The sequence below is a fragment of the Aquila chrysaetos genome, chromosome 2, assembly GCF_900496995.4.
Source record: "Aquila chrysaetos chrysaetos chromosome 2, bAquChr1.4, whole genome shotgun sequence".
Lineage (NCBI taxonomy): Eukaryota > Metazoa > Chordata > Aves > Accipitriformes > Accipitridae > Aquila > Aquila chrysaetos.
In genome coordinates this window covers 41,728,375-41,751,912 of record NC_044005.1, presented here as the reverse complement: position 1 = coordinate 41,751,912, position 23,538 = coordinate 41,728,375, and the positions used below count along the sequence as shown (strand labels likewise).

The window sequence follows — 23,538 nt, the reverse complement described above, 5'->3', positions numbered from 1 at the left end:
AGACCCCATTCCAGAGAAGCTCATCACTGTGTAAATTTTAAAAGTATTTTTCCCTACATAAATTGCTTTATGATAATTTTCATTTATCATTACCTCAGAGTTGCAAGGTCTTTCTCCAGCTCTTCCCTGACTGTCTTCTTCTTTACTAATTTTAATACCCTTGTATCACCAGACTTTCTAACTTCAGTATTTGCATCTTTTCTAGATCACTTCCGAATACACACTACAGCACAAAGAGCTATACTTTTTAGGCTGATGAGCTACCGTTTATCAAGCTCAATATTTACATTTTTAATTCAGGTTGCATGAAAAAAAAATTTTGCACAAATTATTCACATATAGAAAACCTGACTCATGATCTTCCATCTGGATCATTAATGGCTCTGCTTTCAAATTTGGAACAGATTCCTTGGATATCTAAACACAATCCTTCTTCAGAAGGTTGTTATTCAGCATGTGACATAATTCATGGGCACATTTTTTAGAGATACTGCCTGACCATATCTCCCATTTCTGCTTTATTTTGGTCTTGCAAACCAAGCAATCTCTCTAACACAGACCAAGTAGGAAACAAAGCATAAAATATCAATTAAGAAAGACTTGAAAAAGGTCAAAAGAAAGCCAACATGAATGAACACCAGGTTAAGAGAATTTCTAAATAGAAAAAACGAAATAATGAAAGAAATAGTAAATTACAGCAAGTGCAAAAGCACAACAGGGAAAAAGCAAAATAGACTGAGGAAGAAAAATAAAATACATTAAAACTGATAATAAATTTTTCTTCAGACAATGGGAATAGAATGCTTGCCAGAGAATACGTAGGACCAATAAATGGTCAGAATATAAGAGGTGTATTCAAAGAAGGTAAGACTGCAAAAGAGAAGCTCAATGATTTTTTGCATCTGTGTTGACAGCTGAAAAAAATAAGCAAATATCCAGAAAGAAACACTTCTTTCTGAAACACATCAGAAAATTTGCCTTAAATTGAAGTGACTGAAAAAAGAAATAGGGAATGTGTAAAACCAAATTCAAAGTAATGCCACCTGTGTCAGATGATATTTAGCTAGGCTTAAAAGAAACTTAAGCATTAAATAGCTAATCTATTTATGAGGCTACATAACCTCTCATTTATACTTACACTGGCACCTAAGCATTGGAGTGTGGCAAATATATTGCCAATTTTTAAAAGGGGTTACATGGGACATCCAATAAGCTTCAGGCCTGGAAATCCAATATTTGTACTCAGCAAATTAGTAGAAACTGTAATGATGAAAGAATTACTGAACGCTTGAATAAAAGTAATATAGTTTTGAGAAGATAACATGGCTTTGATAAAACAAAGTGCCATCTTCCAAATCTAAGAGTACTTAAGAGATAGACAGTCATGTGAGTAAGAATGATCCAAATAAAGCCTATTTGGATTCCTAAAAGGTATTTGATAAACTCTTTTTAAAGAAACTAAACAGATATGGCATAAGAGGACAAGTCCTTTACATATAAAAATAACTGGCTAAAAGGCAGGAAACAGAGGACTAAACAGCCATTTCACACAGTAGAAAGAGGCTACAAGTAGAGTTCTGCAAGGAGCAGGATATGATCTGTGCAGTTCAAGGAAAACGGGGTGAGAACTAAGGTAACAAAAGTTGGCTGACATTAACATGTGACTTGGTTTATAAAAAACAGAGAAAAAGAAATGATGAGGAACAACTGTGAGGAACTGCTGGGTGACTTTATGGTACTGAATAACCAGGCAACAAAATGGTAAGTGAGGTTCTGTGTAGGTAAATGTAAAATTATGTACATCAGAAAAATAATCCTAACTTCTCACTAAAAGTATGAGAAACTATTAGCAATCAAGAGTAAGATCTTGGTATTATAATATACAGTTACAAAAGATGGCAACTCAGTACTAAATAGCAGTCAAAAAAAAAAAAAACCCAACCCCAAATGTTAGGAATTCAGATAAAACAGATGACAACATGAAGATCATGTATATGTCCATGGTTCACTGATACCTTGAGTACTGTATGCAATTCTACTCCTTCCTATCACACCCCCCCCCCCCCCCCCCCCAAAAAAAGGAAAAGGTTAAGAAAATGGAACAAGATAATCACAGATACAGACTAATTTCCACAGGAAGTAATGAATGACAATTTTTTTGAGAGACGATGGGAAGTAGAGAGGGGTATTTGGCAGAGGTCTATAAAATCATTAGGGGCATGGAAAGGTTGGCTAGGAATCAACTACTCACAATTTCATTCAGTAAAGGAACTAAAACATATTAAAAGCGATCAGCAGAGGCAGGCTCAGAACAAACATGAGAAAGGAGTTCTTCATGAATTAGTAGCTAACCTGTTCAACTTCTTGCCAATGGATACTGTGAATGATAGAGGTTTACCATGGTTCAAGAGGACACTGGACAACTACATGGAAAAGAAAATTATTATGGGTTACTGAAAATATGTATTAAGCATATTCAGCTCTGGAAGTTCCTTAATAGAAAATGCAAAAGTACTAGAGGAATGTATCATGTATATTTTCTCTGCTCTTGTACTTTCCCTTAGGCATCCACTTATGACCACTGTTGAATACAGATCTTTAGTCTGCTGCAGAATTTTACATTCAAGCATTATGTTTGGGAAGATGGAGAGAAGACAGAGAAATTCTGCTCCCTGTAACACCATAAATTCAAATGATCTGAACTTATGAGCTGTGATTTGAATTAAATTCTTGTGCATAATCTTTTATCGGTTACTTAAAAGAAGCTCCAACCCTAAAACTGCTGACTAACCAACTGTTGTGGGAATGATGACAGAAAGGAAACCATTTCAACTCAAGTAAACTCTTTTTTCTGACACTTCTGTGAGATGGTTATTTAAAAAAAGAAAAATAAAAAATTATAAACCTTTGTATGCAAGAAATACTCAAGATCTCCAAGTACAATTTGTTCCATTATTTCAACTGCTATTTTCCACGTGCTGTCCCTTCCATTTTATGCTGGGTTTAGTCTCTAGTCTCAGTGTCTCTATTTGTAATACTCTTCCCATCAGTTGGCATATCTCCTATTCCCTCCAGCACCAGGCTTCTCATTCAAATGCAGATTTTCATATGCACATTAAAAACTAACAGTAATCACTAATATTATAAGCTTGAATTCTACCTCTAATAAAGGTGCACCAAGCCAGTCTGCGAACAGCAATGAAATTATGTTGATTTAATAGCTTGCAGCTATAGTACAGGCCTGCTACTTTCAATGATCTTCCATATTCACTCATCTTTTTTCACTTATGATTGAAACGGAATACTCCTTTTTAAATTTGGTATCATTACACAGAGCAAGTTTGTGACCCTGTCAACCAGTAAAATTAGAAACATACTGCTCAGCTGAAGCATTAAAATCTATTACAATATGTATTTTTTAAAATACAGAATAATAACCCTTTAAAAAATGACTTTCCATGTATCTTTTACAAAATGTTAGCTTACATAAAGATGAAAGGAAACATGGCTTGGAGCAGTCACAGTGTAGTGTGGGATTTGAAGCCATTTTAACTATAGCAGAGATCAAACTATTCATAGGCTATTAAATACAGCTTAGTTTTGGCGACAATTCATTAATGTTCATTATGTTTTAATGGTTATGACCACATTTATATTCTTATGTAAATATCAAACAGTTTCTTATAATATTGCTCTGCCACGTGCTGTACCACGACATGTGATAATGATGTAAAGTTTTAAATTATACCTACTGCTACAGAAAAAAAGTTAGGCTATTCATAGAATATGCTATTATTACAGTAAAAGACTTTCAAACATTAAAGTGTACAGTGTTATCAAAACCACTTAACATCATATAATCATACTCAAATGATATCACAGCTAAGTACTGCTGCTTGAATTACACAACAGCTCTTCCAATTAATTAAAAAAAAAAACAAAAACAGAATCAGTTTAGAAAGTACTTTTTCAATTTTTTCCTATTTATGTTGCACTTGCAATTTACGCCACATGACAGAGAGATTCTGATACAAATTTTGGCAGTAGACGTAGTTTTTTAAAACTTTTCTAAAACTGGAGATTCATTTCACAAAACAGACTGATATTACTAAGAATCCATAGAAGCACATCATTTTTTGCTAATTCTATTCTACCAACAGAACTGTAGAAAAACATCCTCCTTTCTTAACCTCAGAGCAGCCTGCCACAGGATCTCACCCATTCATTCTCTGAATAAGCTGAAGTTTGCTCTTCTCAAGTCTAATGTTCCTAATCTGCTTCTCACTTTCCTCACTCCCCTTTGGTCTTAACCCACTGTCTCACAGTCACTGCAGCCAAGGCTGCCATCAGCCTTCACATGTGTGACCAGTTCTTATTTCATCCTGAGTAACAGGTCCAGTAGTGCACTTCCCCGAGTAAATTCATCCAGCACATCAAAAACTTGTCCTTAACGCTCCAAACTATACAATGAACTGGACTAACAAACATAAAATACTAACCCCTTCAGAAAACTTTAGTTTTAAGCTAGCTCAGTTCCCTGATCTAAATCACCAAGTGGCAACAAGAACCCTTCTACCAGGAAATAGTGTGAATGGGTAGAATTGCTTTCAAGGCGGCAGTGCTAGTTTAAGTTACCTACATGTACATGTAAAGTAAAGTATAGCTTGCATTAGCTTGGCTGGACATTACTGTCAATAATTTATTTTTCTCCTCTCCGGTCTAGCTAGAAGCCTTGCTTTATGCAATGCACTCTAATAAATTTTTTGTCACAGCGACAGAAGTTATGCCCAAATACTGCTAATTCAATCATTTAGAACCATCTTAACAACAAAAAAACCTTGTGTAATCCGCAAAAGAATTTTAATTCAAAACTACACTAAAAACATACAAGCTTAGTCCTCTGTTAAATTATAATCACATCACAGTAAGTCTCTTTTTTTTTTTTTTTTTTTTTTTTAATGCTTCACCTACTTCTCACCCACCCAGTGATTTTTCTCAATAGGTCTAGACACTCCTCAGTCAATAGGGAGTCTTATGCATGCACAGAACTGAGCTAGTAGAACTTTAAAGCATGACGTGATTCAATAGTGGTGATCATGGGTGGATGAGCATCCAGAGCTGTAAGGATCATGGATGACTTCCACACATTGGTCAGGTGGAAACAGCAAATCTGTCTTATCCATGAGCTCATACATTACTTAGAATTTTTCCATTATTTTATCCTACAGATACCAAAGAAGTCATGCCAAGCGCATCCATGCCAACCCTAAAAAGAAAATTCCATTACCTCTGCTGTTATCATGTTACCATGCCACTTTGTTACACAATTTCAATATGATAAAAAACATACTATAGCTGATTGATCAAAGATACTGGTTAGACAAGGGATGAGTTTTCTTCCCTGTATCTGGCTTCAGAAAAGACTTGTAAATGCCTCTAATCATTACACTCAAATAATTCTATAGCTTGGATACAGAGAACCAACACATTAATACACATCTCCTAACCTCAAGGCTATCTTTTTCTTAATAAAGCTGGTGCAGGCATCCAGGGTCAGATTTTTAACAACAAAAATTCACAGAATGCACTTGAACGCACTGACAGTCAGGTACAGCAATGCTACAGTTCAAATACAAAGAAAACTTTCATTTAAAAATTGGTTGTTACCTCTGGCAGCAGCAAAACATGACTGATTTTTATAAAGGTGACACAACTAAAATTTTAGGCTGCTACAGGTCTGAGCATCAAGAGAAGCAAGGGTATAAACAGCCACAACAACTGTAATTTTCATGTCTACTTTAGGTTACTTCAGGGATCTTTCAATACTGTGTTTAACTTAGGAAAAAAAAACATTTAAAAAAAAAAATTCTCTCTCACGAACAGCCACGAACAATTTCTGTAAAACAACTGGAAAGACGTATGACTGTCCTTCCACAAATAAGATACAATTTAAAACTGATGAAAAAGGGGACAAGAATTCCTATAATTCTGTTGCCACTTGATATGATATTCACACCTCTTAAATTCTTTTCGTTTTTCTAAGTGGTTTTGGTTCGATATTCCTCAACATAATTTCATAAGGAATCTCTGAATTTTAGCTAAATTCTAATCTTTGCTACCTTTCCCACAGGAAACACATTAGAGAGGCAAATGCTGATTACATGCAATACCATGCAGGCTTTTTTGTTCAATTCTTACCCCTGGATTAAGACTTTTTGTTTTCCTAATTACATTCAGCACATATACACCTATTTTTGGTCTGGTACTACCTGCATACAAGAACGAATGAGACAAAGGTTTCTACATCGTTTGCTAGAGAAGTGATCACACACTTTTGCTGACATAGAACTTCCTCCCCCAAGAGGACTAGGCTTTTACCACGTTATTAAATATTTAAAACTCTACAAGACCCTACAGCGTAGGGAAAAAAACAGGGTAGAAGTATGCTTTTTAATCCATTTGTTGGACATTATAAGTTGTCAAGTCTGACAAAAGGACAACCTGTCCCTGGAAAGCTTGTTGAGCTGAGGTAGCTGGTAATGGGAACGACAAGAGAAGAGGTTCGAGTCTCAGGTGCATTTTCAGAAGTTTTACTTAAGTGTGGAGGGCTGCAGTATTGAAGTGTAAAAAATGTTTTTAATTTGCTTCAGTCCAGTAGCTTTGCTTCAGTCCAATAGCTAGTAATAAGAGTTCAATAACTACTAAGAATTTTTCAGTAACAATTTTAAAGCTGAGAAATCAAAAAAGGATGCAAGAGGCTTACATCTTACTTTTAAGGAGAAAAAAAAAAGCACCCACAGATAGAGCAATAGTCATACTCTCAAAAAAGGAAAGTTCAATCAACTAACTAGAGATTACTTTTTTGTGTGTGTGAAATAAAATTGCCATGCATATGGTGATACATAAGAAATGAAGTAAACTTATCAAAACACGCCACCGATTTAAAACAAAACAATTTATAGAAACTATTTTCCACCGCCATGTTCAGAGACTGTACAATCCAATTCACACACACAAAGCCTAAATAAATAAAAATAAACTAATCCTCTATTTTTTTGCCTTTTTTAATACCTCTACAGAGGCCTCACTGAGGTTCCCTTACTTACTAATTCTGATTCTTTGCTCTAGCCTGCGCAGCATTGCTTCGCACTGCACAGAATAGCGGTCATCTCAGGAAATTCAGGCTCTTGCCCGAGAGCCATGGAGCCCTCACAGCAGAAACACATCCAAAGGTCTCACCAGGAAAGGCCTGAGGAAGAGGAATTAGATGGGAAAAGGGGAGAAGGAGGAAGATGCCATATGTTCAAAACACCTTCTAGCACAGTTGCATTCCTTTGTCTTGCTTCTCTCCCAGTTCTTGTTACTACTTCCTCATAATTGCTAATGAGGCCACCAAAGCTCAGTAGCTTCTCCTCTGCATCAAGGCTTTGAGGTATATCTGCATCAAAGCAAGAATTAATGCAGGGAATCAGAAATGTAGTATTCTTTATAATACTGGTATACTAACATACATTTTTTTATACACATATGTACACACACAGAGATCACACACATATGTGATTTTACATTATGTTTACATTATTTACATACTTATTATGTGTACATTACATGTTCCCTATTATATATTTTATGAGAATACAGAACTTTGTAATTGTATGAATGAGGATTCATGTCTTTAACCATAACTACTCACATAAAATGGCAGCAAATTTGGCAATGTAGCTACACATAGATGCAAATTAATGTGCCCTAATGCTTACTGAACTGGGTAAGGTATTTGTAAAAGCGAATTACTAAGATAAGGGGGTTTATGTTTAATAATACTTAAAAATGGTGCTATAACTAATCTTTAAAGTACATAAGAAAGAAAAGAGTGGTGTGGGGAAGAAGACAGAACGTAGGAATTAGTGGGACATGGAGGAAAAAATGAAACTAATATCTGTAATAAGCTGGAAGTTGTTTATAGATGTTAGTGTTATTTTCCAGGTTCATCTTTGGAGGCTGTTTTATAGGGTCCTCCAGAGCTGAGAAGACAACGCAGGTGTTCTGTGCAAATTGTTAAGCTACAGGCAGATTAATGTTTTTGCCCTTTATACGCTGTCTGAAAGTTCACTGTGATGCACAGCGATTGCTTAAGTTTCACTTTATAGTGAAACTTTACAGAAGTGCATTGGAAAAGTTTGTATCTCTTGCTCGAGGATGGTATAGATACATTTGGTGTAATTTGGATGACAAGGAATCTGCTTCCAATGATGAGTTTAGCATGACTGGGCCTGTTAAAAAGCCAGGAGCTGTGGTTCTGGGAAAAATTCTTTCACAGGAGAGATTTCTTCCGGTATAGGTAGCAATCGCACCAAGATTTCCTGTGCAAGTCCCAGGATATAATGACATGTGAAAAGGAGATGCTACCACGAAGGCAGCGGCAGCCTTCTTTTTGTAACTCCTCCTCTACTCACCTGGTGCCTGGGTGGCTCTCAAAGAGGGGCACTCTCTCTGTCCCGCTCTCCAGACCAGGGCGCCAAGGCTGGCAAGCGCCGGCGGGCAGCGCCCGGGCCGGGTCAGCACCCTGGCCAGCTCCGAGCGGCCGGCGGCGCCCCGCGGCCGGGCGGCGGCGGGACGGCGGGGACGGCGGCGCGGGGGGACGGACGGCGGCGGGGGGGGAGCGTCCCCGGTAGGGCAAGGAAGGAAGGATCAGTCACTCGGCAGGGTCGGGGAGACGTATCAGGATGATGATGATGCATCTTGCATTCCCACGATAAGTACCAGTCAGATGCTACCAAGTTAGACAGGCTGAGAAGAACGCATTTTGAGTAACTTTTATTTTAATAGAAATTTTCAAGGAGACTTCTGGTTTATCGTTGCAGATTCCGACAGATTCCTGAAACTTAGAAAACTCCAGAAGGCAGTTACTGTTAATGTTCGGAAAGGATAAATAAAATTACTTTGGTAACTGTGGGTCATCAGCTTTATATCCATTCCAGGCAAAAGAGAGGACTTGAGTGTTAAAGAATGAAAGGAAGACAATAGAATTACTGCCATTCTGCTAAATTCCCCTTCTTGTCAAACTCACTTTTTGCAACAACAAGTTTGGCCTATAAAGATAATAATTGTTATGGCACTTATACTTCTTTAAGACATCAAAGTTTGTACCACACAGCACAGTCTGTTCTGAAAAAATTAAAATGGCAGAAAATCAATAGATCACACATTAAATAATAGGTCCCAAAATACAACTGTAAGCTAACTGAACTAATATTTCTCTAATTAGTCCCATAAGAATCAATTCCTGACTTTATATGGAAACATTTTTTACTAGAAAAAAAATGATAAAGTTTGTAGTTGATACTGAGATCAGGAAGTGGTAGAGAACAAACTGCATCAACTGTTTAATGGACTGCAATCAAACTACGCATGTTCCAACTCAGATAAAAGAACACATTATACATCAAGGAGGAAAGAATAAATGGAGACATCACCTCACACAATACAAATAATCAGTCCCTTTTGATAAATGCATCTGCTGCAGTGTTAAGGCTATGACAACTACAGATGAGTAGGCAAATAAACACTAAGGGAGATCATAATACCTCCCTACCTGCTCGCTATAGGATTGCTGCTGAAATATTATATCCAGTTCTGGTGTTCACTTCTCAATATTTTTTTTTTTAACAAAAAAATGCAGAAAACCAAATTATTAAAATACTGGAGAATATGTATTGAGTGTCAAAATTATGAAGCTCAATTCCTTCAGACTACCTAATAAAAATTAGTTTAGTCTAAGAAATTACAAGTGGTCTTCATTCTGACATACAAAATCATACAAGTAAAAGGTTGAACCTTTAGATTACTTACAAACATAAGAAGATCTCCAAGGCCTTTAATTTTAGTCAATAAAGATATTCTACCTGCAGAATACTTCATGAATTATTTCAGTGGATTCCTCATTACTGACAATTCTTAAAAGACAATGGAATGATTTTCTAAATTATATGCTCTTATTAATGTAATTCAGAGAAGTCTTAGGGAAGCTGGTGTTATGCACGAAGTTAACCTCAACAACCACTACAGTTCCCTTGGTCTTAAAGCAGTCAGGCTGAGATAAGTGATGAGTTTTTTATCTTTGAAAATTAACTATATGTTTCATTATGAAAATATAATTACCCCAGGCAAATTTAGTATGCTGAGACTGTCCTAAGTCCACAAAAGTACTTTTCAACAGTCCAGAGATCAGCTGAAAAAATAAAGCATGGCAGAACGACGAGGCATAAGAATCAGTCAGTTTATGTATTATAAACATGGGGATCAAGAGACTTTCAAAAGTTATATGAATTTCTTACACATCAGAAGATCTAACAGTGCGAGCTCAGATTTTAACTATCTGCCAAACAAACGCGAAACTATTCCTAAGAACACAACAGCAAAGTTTCCCAAAAACCATTACGGCCTTTCATTTCATCATTACTTAAATAATAAAAAAATATTACACATTGGTATCACACTTTCTAAGAAATATTACCTGTGTGTAAATAAAGATATTCAATACCAAATCTCTCAGAATTAAAGATCAGGCTTTAAAAATAATCCTGGTTGTATTGTTGACCTAACCTGCCATATTTGTATATTTTGAATGTTTAAACACTTGATCTATACAAATAAAACGTCTAAAACTAGAAGGTTTACCTCAGATTGACTGAGTGCAGATTTAATTGTGTAGATATGGAAACAGTAACACATAACACCATAATGGCAAAAGTGTAATAACCCTAAGAGAATAACAGTATTCTATAGGTTCTTGAATTTACTTATAAGAAATATAATTCTATCAACACAAGTTATAAGTTTTTCCTTTTTTTTTTTTTAATACACCAACAGGCATTAAATTTGCTTTAAGGATATTCAATTCTAAACTGTGGTGAGATACTTCATTTTGAAATCATTATTTAAGCAAAAATTAATTTCTACTCTGCAAGAGAACATGCTGGGTATGCAATCATATGGCAAGCAGAGTTATGAGATTTCTACTGAGAAACAGGGAACATACAATGATATGGGTGAAATCTGTGTATACCTTTTTTTTTTTTATTAGTACTAGGAACTAGAATAGTAATAATACAGGTAATAAATAAGACTATGGTTATTACTACTCTTAAGACCAAGATTGCAGCTTTTACTTCTTTCTGAGCAAGGAATATAAGAGCACATTATATGTCAACACCAAATATGAGCAATATCCACCGCAGGGCTACTCGTATGGCAGGCCCTGGTCCTGATTCAGACTACAAATCAATTCTGCCCAAACCTCTACTCCAGAAAGAAAAAAATATTTCAGGGAGCCATCACAGGTTCCCACAATAGAATTGATGTATTACCTACCAATTCCTACAAGCCAGTACAGTTGCTCCCGGATTGCAGAGGGAAGTCAAGGAAAAATTGACTCATCAAGGAAAGGTTAGTCCAGTCTTTGGAGATACATATAGAAGCATGGCCACATGACCGAAGTATCCCAGGCTCAAAACTAAGGAAATACATAAGAACAATATGGACAACAGAGAGAAAAGTCCACCCTGAATTTAGCATCTAGCCCAAATTTCCTTCTAATCAACAGAGAAGGGAGGGCAACATCGCCTTAAAGCAGCCTTTCAGATAAAATGTTGCTCTTTCTCTTGCTTCCTCCCTGAGCTGACAATAGGCAGAAAGACCTATCAGCTGAGCACCCAGGCTACAGTAATAGAAAGGATCTGGTTATGACTACTATCTCAGCTAGACATTCAGGGTGAAGTTGCACACAACAGCGTGACCTAGCAAGAGTTATAAACCTAATCTCAGCAAAAAAAACAATATAAATGAGTCCCTTCTTACAATCATTCTCTGTCAAGTTAGTACGTTGAATCAGTGCAGCTCAGAGATCAATGGGCACCAGAAAAGGCACAGGCAGAGGACATCATCTTCCACTTATGAACAGCAGCCAGCTGTTAAGACTGGTTCAACAATAACATTCAATTTCATCTGCAGGAGCTAACAAGTGAAAAATACAATTATATATATGTACATCTATAAATAAATGACAAACAGCACCAGACAGTCAATAATGGAGCTTCTTTCCTGCATGCATCTGCTTTACTGTGGGAGGCTGATGGCTTGTTCCTCAGCTTCAGCATCAATTTCTTAGTTCTTGCCTAGTCAAGACAAGAACTGACTGGGTTAGCTAGCACATTTCTCCCACAAGACCAATAAATACTTTCTTCACACTGATCTATCTTGTGATTCTTTCATGATTTTTCTCCATCCAGATGAATTGCTCAACAGGTTTCCCCACTGGAAACACCATCTTGCTCAAAACTGTTAAACTATAATTTCACCCAAATCATCATGATTATCACAATATTCTCTAGAGCTTGACAAAACAGCAGATAAACCTTATACAGAAAAAGAATCGTGATCCAATATCAATTCCCCTCCTTCCACTCTCAGAGTACGACATGCCGATTTGCTCTAGGCTGACTTGACTTAGGGAATTATACTTTGGTTTTATAGACTACTGGAAATGGAAAATCAGAAGTGTCACATATGAAGGCAGGGCATTCAATGAAACTTGAGCAGCACAGTCATTCCTCATCTAATACAATTTCAATCAGTTGATAATGCCTGTTCTGGATCTATTTAACCCGGGACACTGACAAATGGAAAGACAGGAAAATAATTAATTATTTCAAGACAGTAAATAACTCAACATATATTAATTATTTAAAACAAAATAACATGCAAATAAGTTCAAAAAAGTCACCAGTTTGATGCTGAAAAGAAGCATGCTCTATTTATAGCTCACCCTCCCCTTTTTTTAAATACTTGAACACTGTGAAGCTAAACAGACATACTTAATTTGCTCAGAAGCCATACTGCTTGCCAAGAGTGGCATTTGAAGCATTACTATAGCAGTAAACTTAACAGCTGCAACAAGACACATCCTGCTGATACACCACACAACAAAGCAATATAAGTCTTACTACATTGTTGAGGAACATTGTATCAAGTGTTCCTAAAACCCTCACAAAATGCTAATACCCTGCGCGACAAAAGCAACATTATCTGAGAATTATCTGGGAATTGATAGAGAGCAGAACGAACCCCCTATTTCAGAATTAATAAGCAGTTTCTAACTGAAAATATGCCAACTCTAAAAGGCATGATCTTTCCTAACTGCAGATTAGTCCAGTGGAACGAGTCCATTAACACAGGATACAATTTTCATGTAATTTCAGTTGTGAGAGAAGCACATAAAAAACATAATAAAATTATTTCCATTTAAACAGACTAGGAGGACACCAACCTTGATTGTTACAGTTTTTCCCCATGTTATCTCCAGATAGTAATTTGTCCCTGCAACAAGTAACAAATCCCTTTGCAACATCTAGATATAAAAATCGGCCTCATATTAAAAAGACCTCACATCTTTTACAAGCTCTCAAAGCAAGTTCAGCATTATTTTATCCTTTCTTTATACATCAGACAGTTTTGTATTGGAAAAAATTACTTTCGTCTGTATTGGAAAAAATTACTTTCCTCATCAATACCATCAGTGAGCTGGTTAACTTCATCCATGAAAACCCAGCCAGCCTTCAACTCTTCCAACTACTCAGAAGCTTCTCCTGCACTCAAATGCAAAGCTAAGCAACATACATTTCTCTGAAAGGATGAATTATCGGATGGAGTCCCTCATCAGTGCAAATAACCTAATTCTCAATAACTGATTAATCTCTTCACAGACAAAGCAACAGCATGAAGTAGCATTTGACCGATGCTTTTCATCACAGATTTGTTCTCAACCACGCAGTACAAGAACTACAGAAAAACATACCTGAACATAACAATGAACACATTTTTGAATTCTTAACAAGATACAGTTTTGTTAAAAATGCTAAAGACTTCTTCAGTCTCCCAGTTTGCCCTCCTTTTCCTCCCTCTTCTCAAATTCAATCTTTCCCTTTTCCCCAAAAAATTCCTCAAGGTTTTCAAAGATTTGTCTCCATTAATTGAAAAACAAGTTTGAAGAATAAGTTATTGAAAGTTATGACTTGCACAACGTCTCAAAAATGGGAAAAAGATACTCGACCAGGTCAAGAGGTAAAGTGTCAAAAGGTCAGATTTTATTGTTTGCATTTTCCATTACTTAGGTTTCAAGATTAGTGACCTATAAGCTAATATGGAGCAAAATAAACTATAAATTTAAACTGCCAGGAATGGCACCTCAATTTCATAAGCAGCTTAAAAAAAATCCAAGTTACCAGATTTCCCCAAAAGCACACTACTTAACATCTAGCACTGAATGGGGGAAAAAAAAAAAAAAGAAGAAAGAATCCAACTCTAAAATTTAAAATTTTAATTAGTATAATAAAGCTGTAAAGGATAAGTAAAAGATTGGATGATATTTTCAAAGTAATTTTGAAAGAACATACGAGATACAGTTACTGAAAGCCACATTATATAGTATTCCATATTTCCAACAAAGAGAGGGAAGTTACCTTTTATTTTACCACTGTGTGACACAGAATACAGTACCACCATTAAAGTACTCTATTAGTGCATGGAAAGCAGAAAAATTGAACTGCTCCATTTAGTTGTACTCTCTCATTCAACTGAAATAATTTTTATTTCCTCTTCTTAAAGTTAATGCATTTAATTCCCATTTCAGTAGCCTAGATACTAAACTGTTAAACAAAAGAAAAACAAATAAAAGATTAACCATTTGAACAAGTTTCTTTCATCCCAATCACGGACAAGAAATCAATTTGATACTAAGCAATTTTTAAACACAACATGATCTGTAGCTCTTGGATTCCTTAATGTACGCCTCACATTTAGTCAATTTTGCACGTTTTAATTCTTGCCCATCTATACTTTAACATTTGGCCCATCAGACTGATCTGCTAGATCCATGGCGCAACACACACTGCCCTGTGAGATCAATCAAACAAAGCTCCGGTTTCTCTGCTGTGAGGAGAGAGTGCTTTAACAGAAAGAGGAAGGAAGGACAGTGGCTGGTCCATGTACAACAACGCATCCCTGTGAGACCACTACGAATCCTGGTGTCTTGTACTGAAAAGGCAGCTGTTTCTCCTCCCCTCTAGCCAAACACAAAGGCTTTGTGTAGTGCTTTCCCAGAGCAAGAGAAAGAGACAACGCAACACACAGGAATACACAGAAACTGTCAATCTTCTGTTGTAGAGTATCAATTCATTCCCACTAGATAAACAAGTCTTAGCTAACACAAAAAACACAGCAGTATATTAATATATCATATAGTGCAATTTCACACACTAATCAAATGTTTAACCTTCTGTACAGATATATCTAGAACTGGTAGAAGCTGACTGTTTAGAAATCAGCTTTGAACAGTGAAAACTCCACTCATCTCTCTCTTTTGTCATATTCAGAAATCTTTCTTGATTTAATCAGTCATACTGGAAAAACCTCTCTGGACTTTGTGATGTTAGAGGTAACAGAGCCTGCAGCACGCAGCAGTAGTACAGTGACTACACTAAACTTAACCAACATCACGATATTCCAGCTGCTCAATTTGCTCTTCTCATTCTAACCCCATCATTTGCAAAATCGGAAGTTTAAAAAGATGCTGAACTTCAAGAGCATAGTGGTACATCAGAAATACATCAGAGAAGAACAAAGGATTTGTCAGAGATAGTTGATTCCATCTTCACAATTCTTAAACTGTATCTTGATGCACTATTTTAAAAATAACTTTTGACCAATTAATATACATACTACTGTAGTCAAAGTTTCTTATATATAATTTTTTTGACAAGCCAAACAAATGTGAACAAGCATACTTCTGGTTTAACAAGTTAAGAAAGTTTTAATACTTTGTTAAACGTCATTCACACTGTAAAACAAAGGAAATCACCATCAATAAAGTATTCTGTGCAATTTAACACAGAATAAAAATGTTGGATATCTTTGTACCATGAGTTCACGTCATTAAGACCCAAAAAACCCCTTCCAAAATCAAACAAGAGCAGCGAAATAAGCTCTAATCTTTTGTTTCTCAGATACAAGAGCTAAAATTAACTAACATACCTACAAGCATTGCATGTGTTCAACAGAGGCATGGCATTAACTACACAGAACATATAAAAATTCTACTCATTTTTTCCAGAATCACAACATGGAAACTAATCACTCGCTTTAAGGCTAATGCAATTTTAAAATAAATAGAGTATGTTTTAATTTAGGGGTCTCAACCTTCCCATCAATATAGCTTACTAATTCTGAACATTTAAGCTGAAATTCAACTGGTTCTGCACATACAGTCTAACTAAGAAAGTCATTACAACCTATTTTATAACTCATTTTCTATAGTCCTTTCCAGCTTAATTATAAATATGGTAGAAGGTTCTCAAAAGGCTGTGCTATAGTCAGGGGTCTTTGCTTTATGTCCATTTCCCTCTTCCCCCCTGCCCCGATAATACATTAATATTATTAATATTTGCAAATCCATCCCCGTTCACACCAGCAGTTGTTCCCAGCTGCTCTGACTCACACCAGAGGTTAGGAACCTCGTACTGATCTTTGTCCTCTCACTGCTTTTGCTCTAGAGTGACAACAGAAGTACAAGGATGCAGTTGCAGCTCCAGAGATCGTCTGTAGACTTAGGAACAAGGTATCTCCCCGATATCTTTTTTTTAAAGCTAAAAGTGCATACAATAATGTTTTTTTAATTTCTTCCACATGCAGTTTATATGTTTACTATTATCACCGTAGTTGAGTGCATCTGCGGCCTAGCCAGGCATATCTGTATTCATATATTGATGCAACTGCTGTTAATGGCTCCAGCACTTAAAGTGCTAGACGACAGACAGACTGATCCCCCATCCAGCCTTGCCCACGTACCCATCCGTTAACACGCATGCCACAATCAAGAACTGGAAATACAGATGCAGCTATTTTAATACAGGGACGTTTCGCCATCAGAACACGTAGATATCTACCGTTCGCCTTCTTGCAGCAAGTGGGAGGGACAAAAAAAAAAAAAAATCTCGTGCCTATAAATTTGAATTCTCCGTAGGGGCCGGGGCGGCGACGACTGCTGCTGGAGCCCGCCAGACCTGCCGACCTTAACTCCACAGAAAGGATCGCCTCGTCCTGCCCGCGCACCACCACCCCCCCCCCCCCGCTGCAAGAAGCCCTCCTCGGGGTGGGCCGTGCCCGCCCCGGAGCTCCCGCGCCCCGGCAAACTCCCTCTCTCCCGCGGGGAGAGAATCCGCGACGCGGCACCCACGCAGCAACCGCTGCGGCCGGGCCGGCGGCGGGGGTTCGGCCGCCGGAGCCCCGAGGGCCGCGCCCCCGCTGAGGAGACCGCAGCACCACCCCCCCCCCCCCCCCCCCCCCCCCCGGGACACCTCCGCCCGGCCGCCGGGGCCCGCAGGGGTAACGGTAGCGGCGACGGCCGCCGCGCAGCGCAGCGCCGCGTCTCCTCACCTGGAACGGGGCCGAGGCGGCGGCGGCTCCTCAGGGCGGCGCGCGGCACGGCGAGTCCCCGCGGAGCCCGGCGACCCCGGCCGCCGCGGGGGATGTTCTGCGGGGCGGGGGGGGGGGGGGGGGGGAGGAAGGCTAGAGCGGCGCCCCCCGGCCCAGCCTCCGGCCCAGCCTCCGCCCCATGGCGTGCGGCGCGGTCTCTATGGCGACTGCAGTGCCGGGACGGCGCCGGCCCGCCCGCGGGGAGGGATAACGGCTGCGCGCAGCGCGGAGGAGCGCTCAGGGGGTTACGGAGGGCCCCGCGGCCCTCCCCGAAGAGGTTAACCCCCTCGCGGCCGCCGCCATCCCTGCGGCAGTCCCGGCCGGAGCCCGGCCGCGCTCGCCCGCGCCGCCTCCCCCGCTCTCGCCCTTCCTCATCAGCGCGGCGCCACCGAAACCGCTGTCCTCCAGGGCGCCGCCCGCATCTCTTTTTCCGGAGCGGTGATTGGGCAGCCGCCGAGATTCCTCCCGGGCGATTGGTTGTCAGCGTGATCAATCAGGCTGCCGGAGGCGGGCGCACCTGGAAACGGCGCCGTGTGCGGGGTAGGTTGAGAGCCGGCGAGTCCCGCTGCCAGCCACAGCCGCCCCCGCGCAGCCTCGGGACCGAGGTGCGTGCTGGGCCCTGTAGTCCCCCGCCGCGCTGGCGGCCGGCCGGGCGGCCAGGGCCGCCCCGAGCCGTTTCCCGCCGAGGTTCTGAGGGGGCGACGAGCAGCGCCCGTGACGGGGATCGAGGCTGGCGCTCGCCGCCGCAGGGCCGCTCCCCGCTGCAGCGCCCGCCCCGGTCCGGGGGGGGAGCTTGCGTCCTCGCTGCGGTACCGGCCTCCGCCTTAGCAGCCCGGGCTCGGCCGTCCCCGGGCCTGATCGGCGAAGCTGCCCGCACCTGGAGGTGGGGGGCGCGGGGCCTGCGTGGGCCCAGGCCGCTGCCCTGCCCCCGCCGTGCCGCGGTGGGACGAGAGGGCTGAGGAAAGAGGGGTCCGGGCGGGGGGAGGCCGGCCCCTCGCATCGCCTCAGGGACTTCTGTCCCCTGCGGGGGCAAACGCCGCCCTAACGACACCGCAGGGCTGTCTCCCGTGGGCTCCACGCAGTGCCACTCGGGAGCGGTTGATGTATGCCGCGCATAGGCCAGTACGCCCTTCGAAGAGGCTTCAGCCCTCACAGGTGACTTCTTGCTGCAGGCGAGACTCTCCGGCCTCGTGAGGCAACGGAGCGGGCGCTCTTGGGTGGGTGCCGGCGTGCCATCATCGCCCAACAGCCGACAGGACGCGTTTGTAGGCCACGGTGTCAGCCCAGCGGCTGGATCCGTCTGGCAGACGGGCAGCTAGGAGAGACCCGTTCTGTGGGAAGGGGGAAGGACAGATCTGCTGCGCTCGCAGCAGCTTGCGTGAAGTGAGTAAACACACTGCAGTCTTCCTCTCGTGTGAAGTTTCCTCAAAAAAAAAAAAAAAAGCTTTTATTTCCCTACTGCCAGGCAGATAAGATGATGATAGTGTGAATAATTTAAGCCCTTTCTTCATTTGTCACAAGGAGATCATAGTCAGAGTAAGGTTAGAAAACAGTATCTCCTACTGCTGCTTTGTGAGTGGGAAGATCTTACTGCTTTTAGTTTACAAATGAGTTACCCAGCAGTGGGAACTGTGAACCTAACCTAACAGTGAGCCCAAACAGTTGTGATTTGCTCAGTGTCAGCTTCAGCCAGATGCTTCTTCATTCATAGACTGACCTAGCTCAAGCAGTGGGCCACCAGTCCTAGTGGTGTGGATAAGTACTGGTGATAAGCGTATATCCTCTATATATAGAGTGTGTGTGAGTATAATGTGTCCTAACTAACAATTAAAGCAGTTAATAATTAAGCTGATATTACGAAGAAATGCTCATTTTGTGAATGGAAATGAACCAACCTCGACTGAAATAGGTGGGGAGGGTTGCTTTTTTCTTTCTTTTTTTTTTTCAACAGTACATCTTTTCCCCAATTGCGAAATGGAGTTACGAGTTTTGCTTACCTTTGATACACATTTACAATTTCTCAGATGGAAAATATTCTACTGGAGCTACATATTCTTCCAAACCTGTCTTAAAGGGATTGCAGAGGTGACAATTATTCTAGGATAGGGTTGCTTCTTATACCTACTCTTCTTATGCACTAAACAAATAATTTTTTCACATTTCCTCTAAAGTAGACAGTACTTTTCCTCCTAAACTATAATTGAGGGTAGATGAATGCCCTGACCACCTCTTACTTTAAGTAATGCCAACAACACTTGCTGTGTGCTAGGTGTAATGGGGAGCTCACGAATATGAATCCATCTGTGAAGAGTACTTTATTGTTCCCCAAATACTTGATGTAGTGCCTGAGGTGTACAATTCTTCAGGAAAATTTTCTGATTCGATCAAAGAGAATGGAAAGGCCTTAACAAACTTGTTTATCTGGTTTGTCTGTTTACCTGTTTATCATTGCTAATCCAAGGGGTATAGTTTCTCTCATCACTTTGTAACTTCACAAGTTAATTCATTATCTAATATAACCACTTTGTCATGCACAATATCATGGAAATCACATCACGAGTGCATGTCTTCTTAGCATACTGTAAGTCCGCATGCACACTGCAAGCTTTAAAAGACCAAATAGCCTTTCCCTTCATCATCAGTTAGTTTTATAGTGATAGTGATAGTTATAGTGATAGTGTTACAGTGATTTGTTAGCTTTCACATTACCATGGACTCTTCATAAGTAGACAAAACCTGAATGGTTCAAATAAAAGTCAAGCGGGGAAAAAAATAAACTAAAACTGAGTCTTCTCAAAAGGAAAATCTGTTTCCACTTAAGTGCAGGAGGTCTTTACAGAAAAGATCTAATCTTTTTTAATTCACTGCTCCAGAAATATACCAAGAGGTTCTTCAAGGCTTTCTGTTCACCTATTTTTGGTTCACAAATGATGGTAAATATAACAGATACCAGCATTTCCTCTGTCAGTGCAAACTTGCAGAATATCTTCACCACAAAAAAAAAAAAAAAAAACAAACCGCCAAAAAACCCTAACACTTTAAAATCTCTATGTAAATATGGAATCAAGCTACTCTAGCTTTTTTGCAGTAGTATAGGTAGTTAAGCTTAGATGCATAGCGTTGATTGTGCCTGGAAAAAGTTACTCTGAGCCAAAAACTGTCCTATGCCCTTTATTCAGGTTTTACATTGTTAGTTCTAATTAGCTATCTCAATGTAAAAATGTGCCCCTTTTTGCACTGTAACTATAACCTTGTTCTTATCTTTTAACCAATTGTTGCTGTATCTGGCTTTGTGTGGTAATTATCTGGTATTCCATAACATCCCATTAACAACAGTTTTAGATGCAGGGGGAGTAAAAGGAGGATTAACTATAAAAAGTGCCTCTAAATAGCATCTGTTCTTGCTACTGTTAGAGGCAAACTAGAGGGCCAGGTGGATAACTGGTCTGACCCTGTAGGGTATTTCGCATGTTCTGATGTAGCTGTATTTTTTGTATAGGAGTTTATCATGCAGCCTTTGAATCAATATATCAAACATATATGCGTGAAGAGCCACCTCTGAATCTGCATGGAATGATAATGAGTGTCCTAGGTCCTCGTATAAAACCAGAAAACTCTTGCAAGCATATTCAAGTGCGGTAGCCCATCACAGATAAACATCTAACTCCGATGTGGCTATGAATTAATCTAGTCATTTTAGTTTACTAGTACTTATGTAGAAGGAAAAGGGGAAAGAAGAGGAGCTTCTAAATCCAGTCTGTTGCAGATCTCTGAGTCTATTCCTACTATGAATATTCTCTGGAAGGTGAATTCTCGTATGTACATTTTACTTGTCTGTGCATGCTAAATATTTCTTCTTTATTACATCACTTTTATTATTCCTGAGAAACACTTACACTGAAATTAAGGTGACATTTTTATAATAAATTATACCAAAAAATGTTCCTTTAATAAATAAATTATTAAAATCACAGGAAGGGGAAGGTCATTATTTGCATCAACAAAGGTTCAGATCTTGCCAAGAGGTGAATTTCACCTTGGGATGGAGAAGAACAAGTACTGGAAACAATTGTCTGCTGGTTTAACTTTTCTGAAGTCAGAATGATTATATCAGCAGAAACTTTATACTGTTACTTCCAAAATAGAGGGGAAATGAAGTTACTTAGCAAAGTTAGTCAACAGCTGTAAACGACTGCAAATGGACACCTCTGCGTTTGTTCTGAAGATTTTTAAATATCTTAGGTGGTGCAAAGTAAATCAGTAAAGCAGACTGTCTTGTCTTGGTTCAATCCTAAATGTCTAACTTGGCTGTAGATGGCAAGGAGACAAAACTCCTGCAGACCAGAACTCTGAAGTTGGACAGCAGGAGGATTACTGTCAGAAATAACTCCAAATTCCAAAAGCTTACCTGACTAAAATTTATTATAATTGAGTAGTTACTATGGAAAGCTGTGAACAAAAAAAAAGATAAAAATTTAGTTGTGCTGGTATGTGCATGGCATATGCATGGCAATACAATTTGCTGACAAGTTTGCATGAAAAATAATTCCCAGTCCTGTAAATATGTTCTTACATGTCTAGTATAGCTTCAATATTTAATAATAAGTATTAAATCAGCTAATGAGGCAATAAATTGAACTGGTCTGAATTTTAAAAGTATTGAAACAAGCCTGTAAAGACCAGAGTGACAGAAAACTGTTTCTGGACACAGCTGGACACAGCTCTAGCTTCTATGATTTTTTTTTATTTAAGAAAGAATAGAGAATGAGAATATACCCACATATAAACTCCTAGTATCTTTCTTTCTTGTTTGCAGAACTAGATCAGAACTTCCAGGATTGTCTATAGATGGAACACAACTTTCTAGTACTTCTGCTTTTTTAGGCTTCATAATGGATAATCATGGAAAAGTAAGTTTGTTTTCCTGGATATCTTCTTTGTTGTGGGATAAGGGAGATGTGAGAATTTTCATCAGTGTTTTTTGTCTGAAAGGAAGGATCTAATGTCTCTTCAAGGAATCTTCAAAAATTAAAAATGACACCTATACACAAACATATGCATATTTCTGCTGATGGAGAAGGGTGACATGATTAACAACTTGCAAGACCTTCTGAACTCTGCTGTTATTTTCTTCAGATAAATGTATATGGGAATAGATGATTCATCTTGTGAAGTACAGACTCCTTGGTTTCAAATACTTTCATTGGAACTGCTTTGCCTAGACATTAGGGTGTTGGGGTTATTTATTTATTTCTGTGTGAGTCAGAAGTTCTGAATAATGTTTCTGCTTAGTTGACCACAGAAGTAGGAGACAAAGCTCCAGAAAATTTTTTGGAGAGTCAGAAATCAAATGATTGTCAGAAAAGAGAAGAGAGGAAAAAAAAAAATAAAAGGGGAGGGATAAATAGCAAGATGCACAGACTTCATAAGCATTCATTCACAAGAGATGGAAGATTCATAGATTTGGTTAGTCAGTAAATGAACATCCACCAAATCCTAGAATTTGTTGAAAATTGTAACTAAAAATGAATATATAAATGGAGGTGAAAAAAATGCTGTCACTGAAGAGCAGAAAGGTAAACACGTTTTATAAGTTCACATTTCAGGCAAAAGTCAATGAGCAAAAGAAGTATTGACCAAAGATGGGATAGCATTTACAAAGTTTTGTAGATGTTTAAACAGGTATCCAGTCATAGCAAATGAAAAATCACAGACCTTGAGACATCTAGTTTAGCCCTTTTTCCAAGGAAAGACCAACTGTCCCTACAACATTCCTGGCCAGTATTTGTCAACCTCTTCTAAAAGTACTCTGTTGATGGAAACCAAGCTTTTTCATGGGCTGTTTCACTATTCTCACTAAAAGAAAGATTTCACCCATTATTTCTCCTCCTATCACCAAAGGAATTTATTCCCTTCCTCTGTGCAACTACCTTAAAATTAATTGAATGCTATTTTCACCTCTCACCATCAGTCTTCTCTACACTAAGAAAACGGAGTTCCTTCAGTCTT

The 23,538-nt window shown here is 39.3% G+C and overlaps 2 protein-coding genes across 11 annotated transcripts in view; one reads left to right on the top strand and one right to left on the bottom strand.

Moving 5' to 3' along the window:
- The window catches only part of TTBK2 (tau tubulin kinase 2), a 106,355-nt gene extending 88,760 nt beyond the window's left edge, over positions 1–17,595 (bottom strand). For 7 of the 10 annotated variants that reach the window (XR_003926272.2, XM_030034746.2, XM_030034784.2 and 4 more), the window contains exon 1: positions 17,491–17,595. The gene's annotated coding sequence lies outside the window, so the exon portion shown is untranslated. Of the gene's footprint in view, positions 1–11,373; positions 11,516–17,490 lie in introns of all 10 variants that reach the window. The other 3 variants (XM_030034773.2, XM_030034765.2, XM_030034755.2) reach the window with 3 other exon arrangements.
- LOC115334024 (basic proline-rich protein-like) lies at positions 1,697–23,520 on the top strand. Its single transcript, XM_029997732.2, has 5 exons — positions 1,697–1,761; positions 17,078–18,069; positions 18,702–18,912; positions 22,346–22,439; positions 22,522–23,520. Exons 1-5 carry the CDS (start codon positions 1,697–1,699, stop codon positions 22,612–22,614), a joined length of 1,455 nt encoding a protein of 484 aa, XP_029853592.1. The 3' UTR covers positions 22,615–23,520.
- The last annotated feature ends 18 nt before the right edge of the window (positions 23,521–23,538 follow it).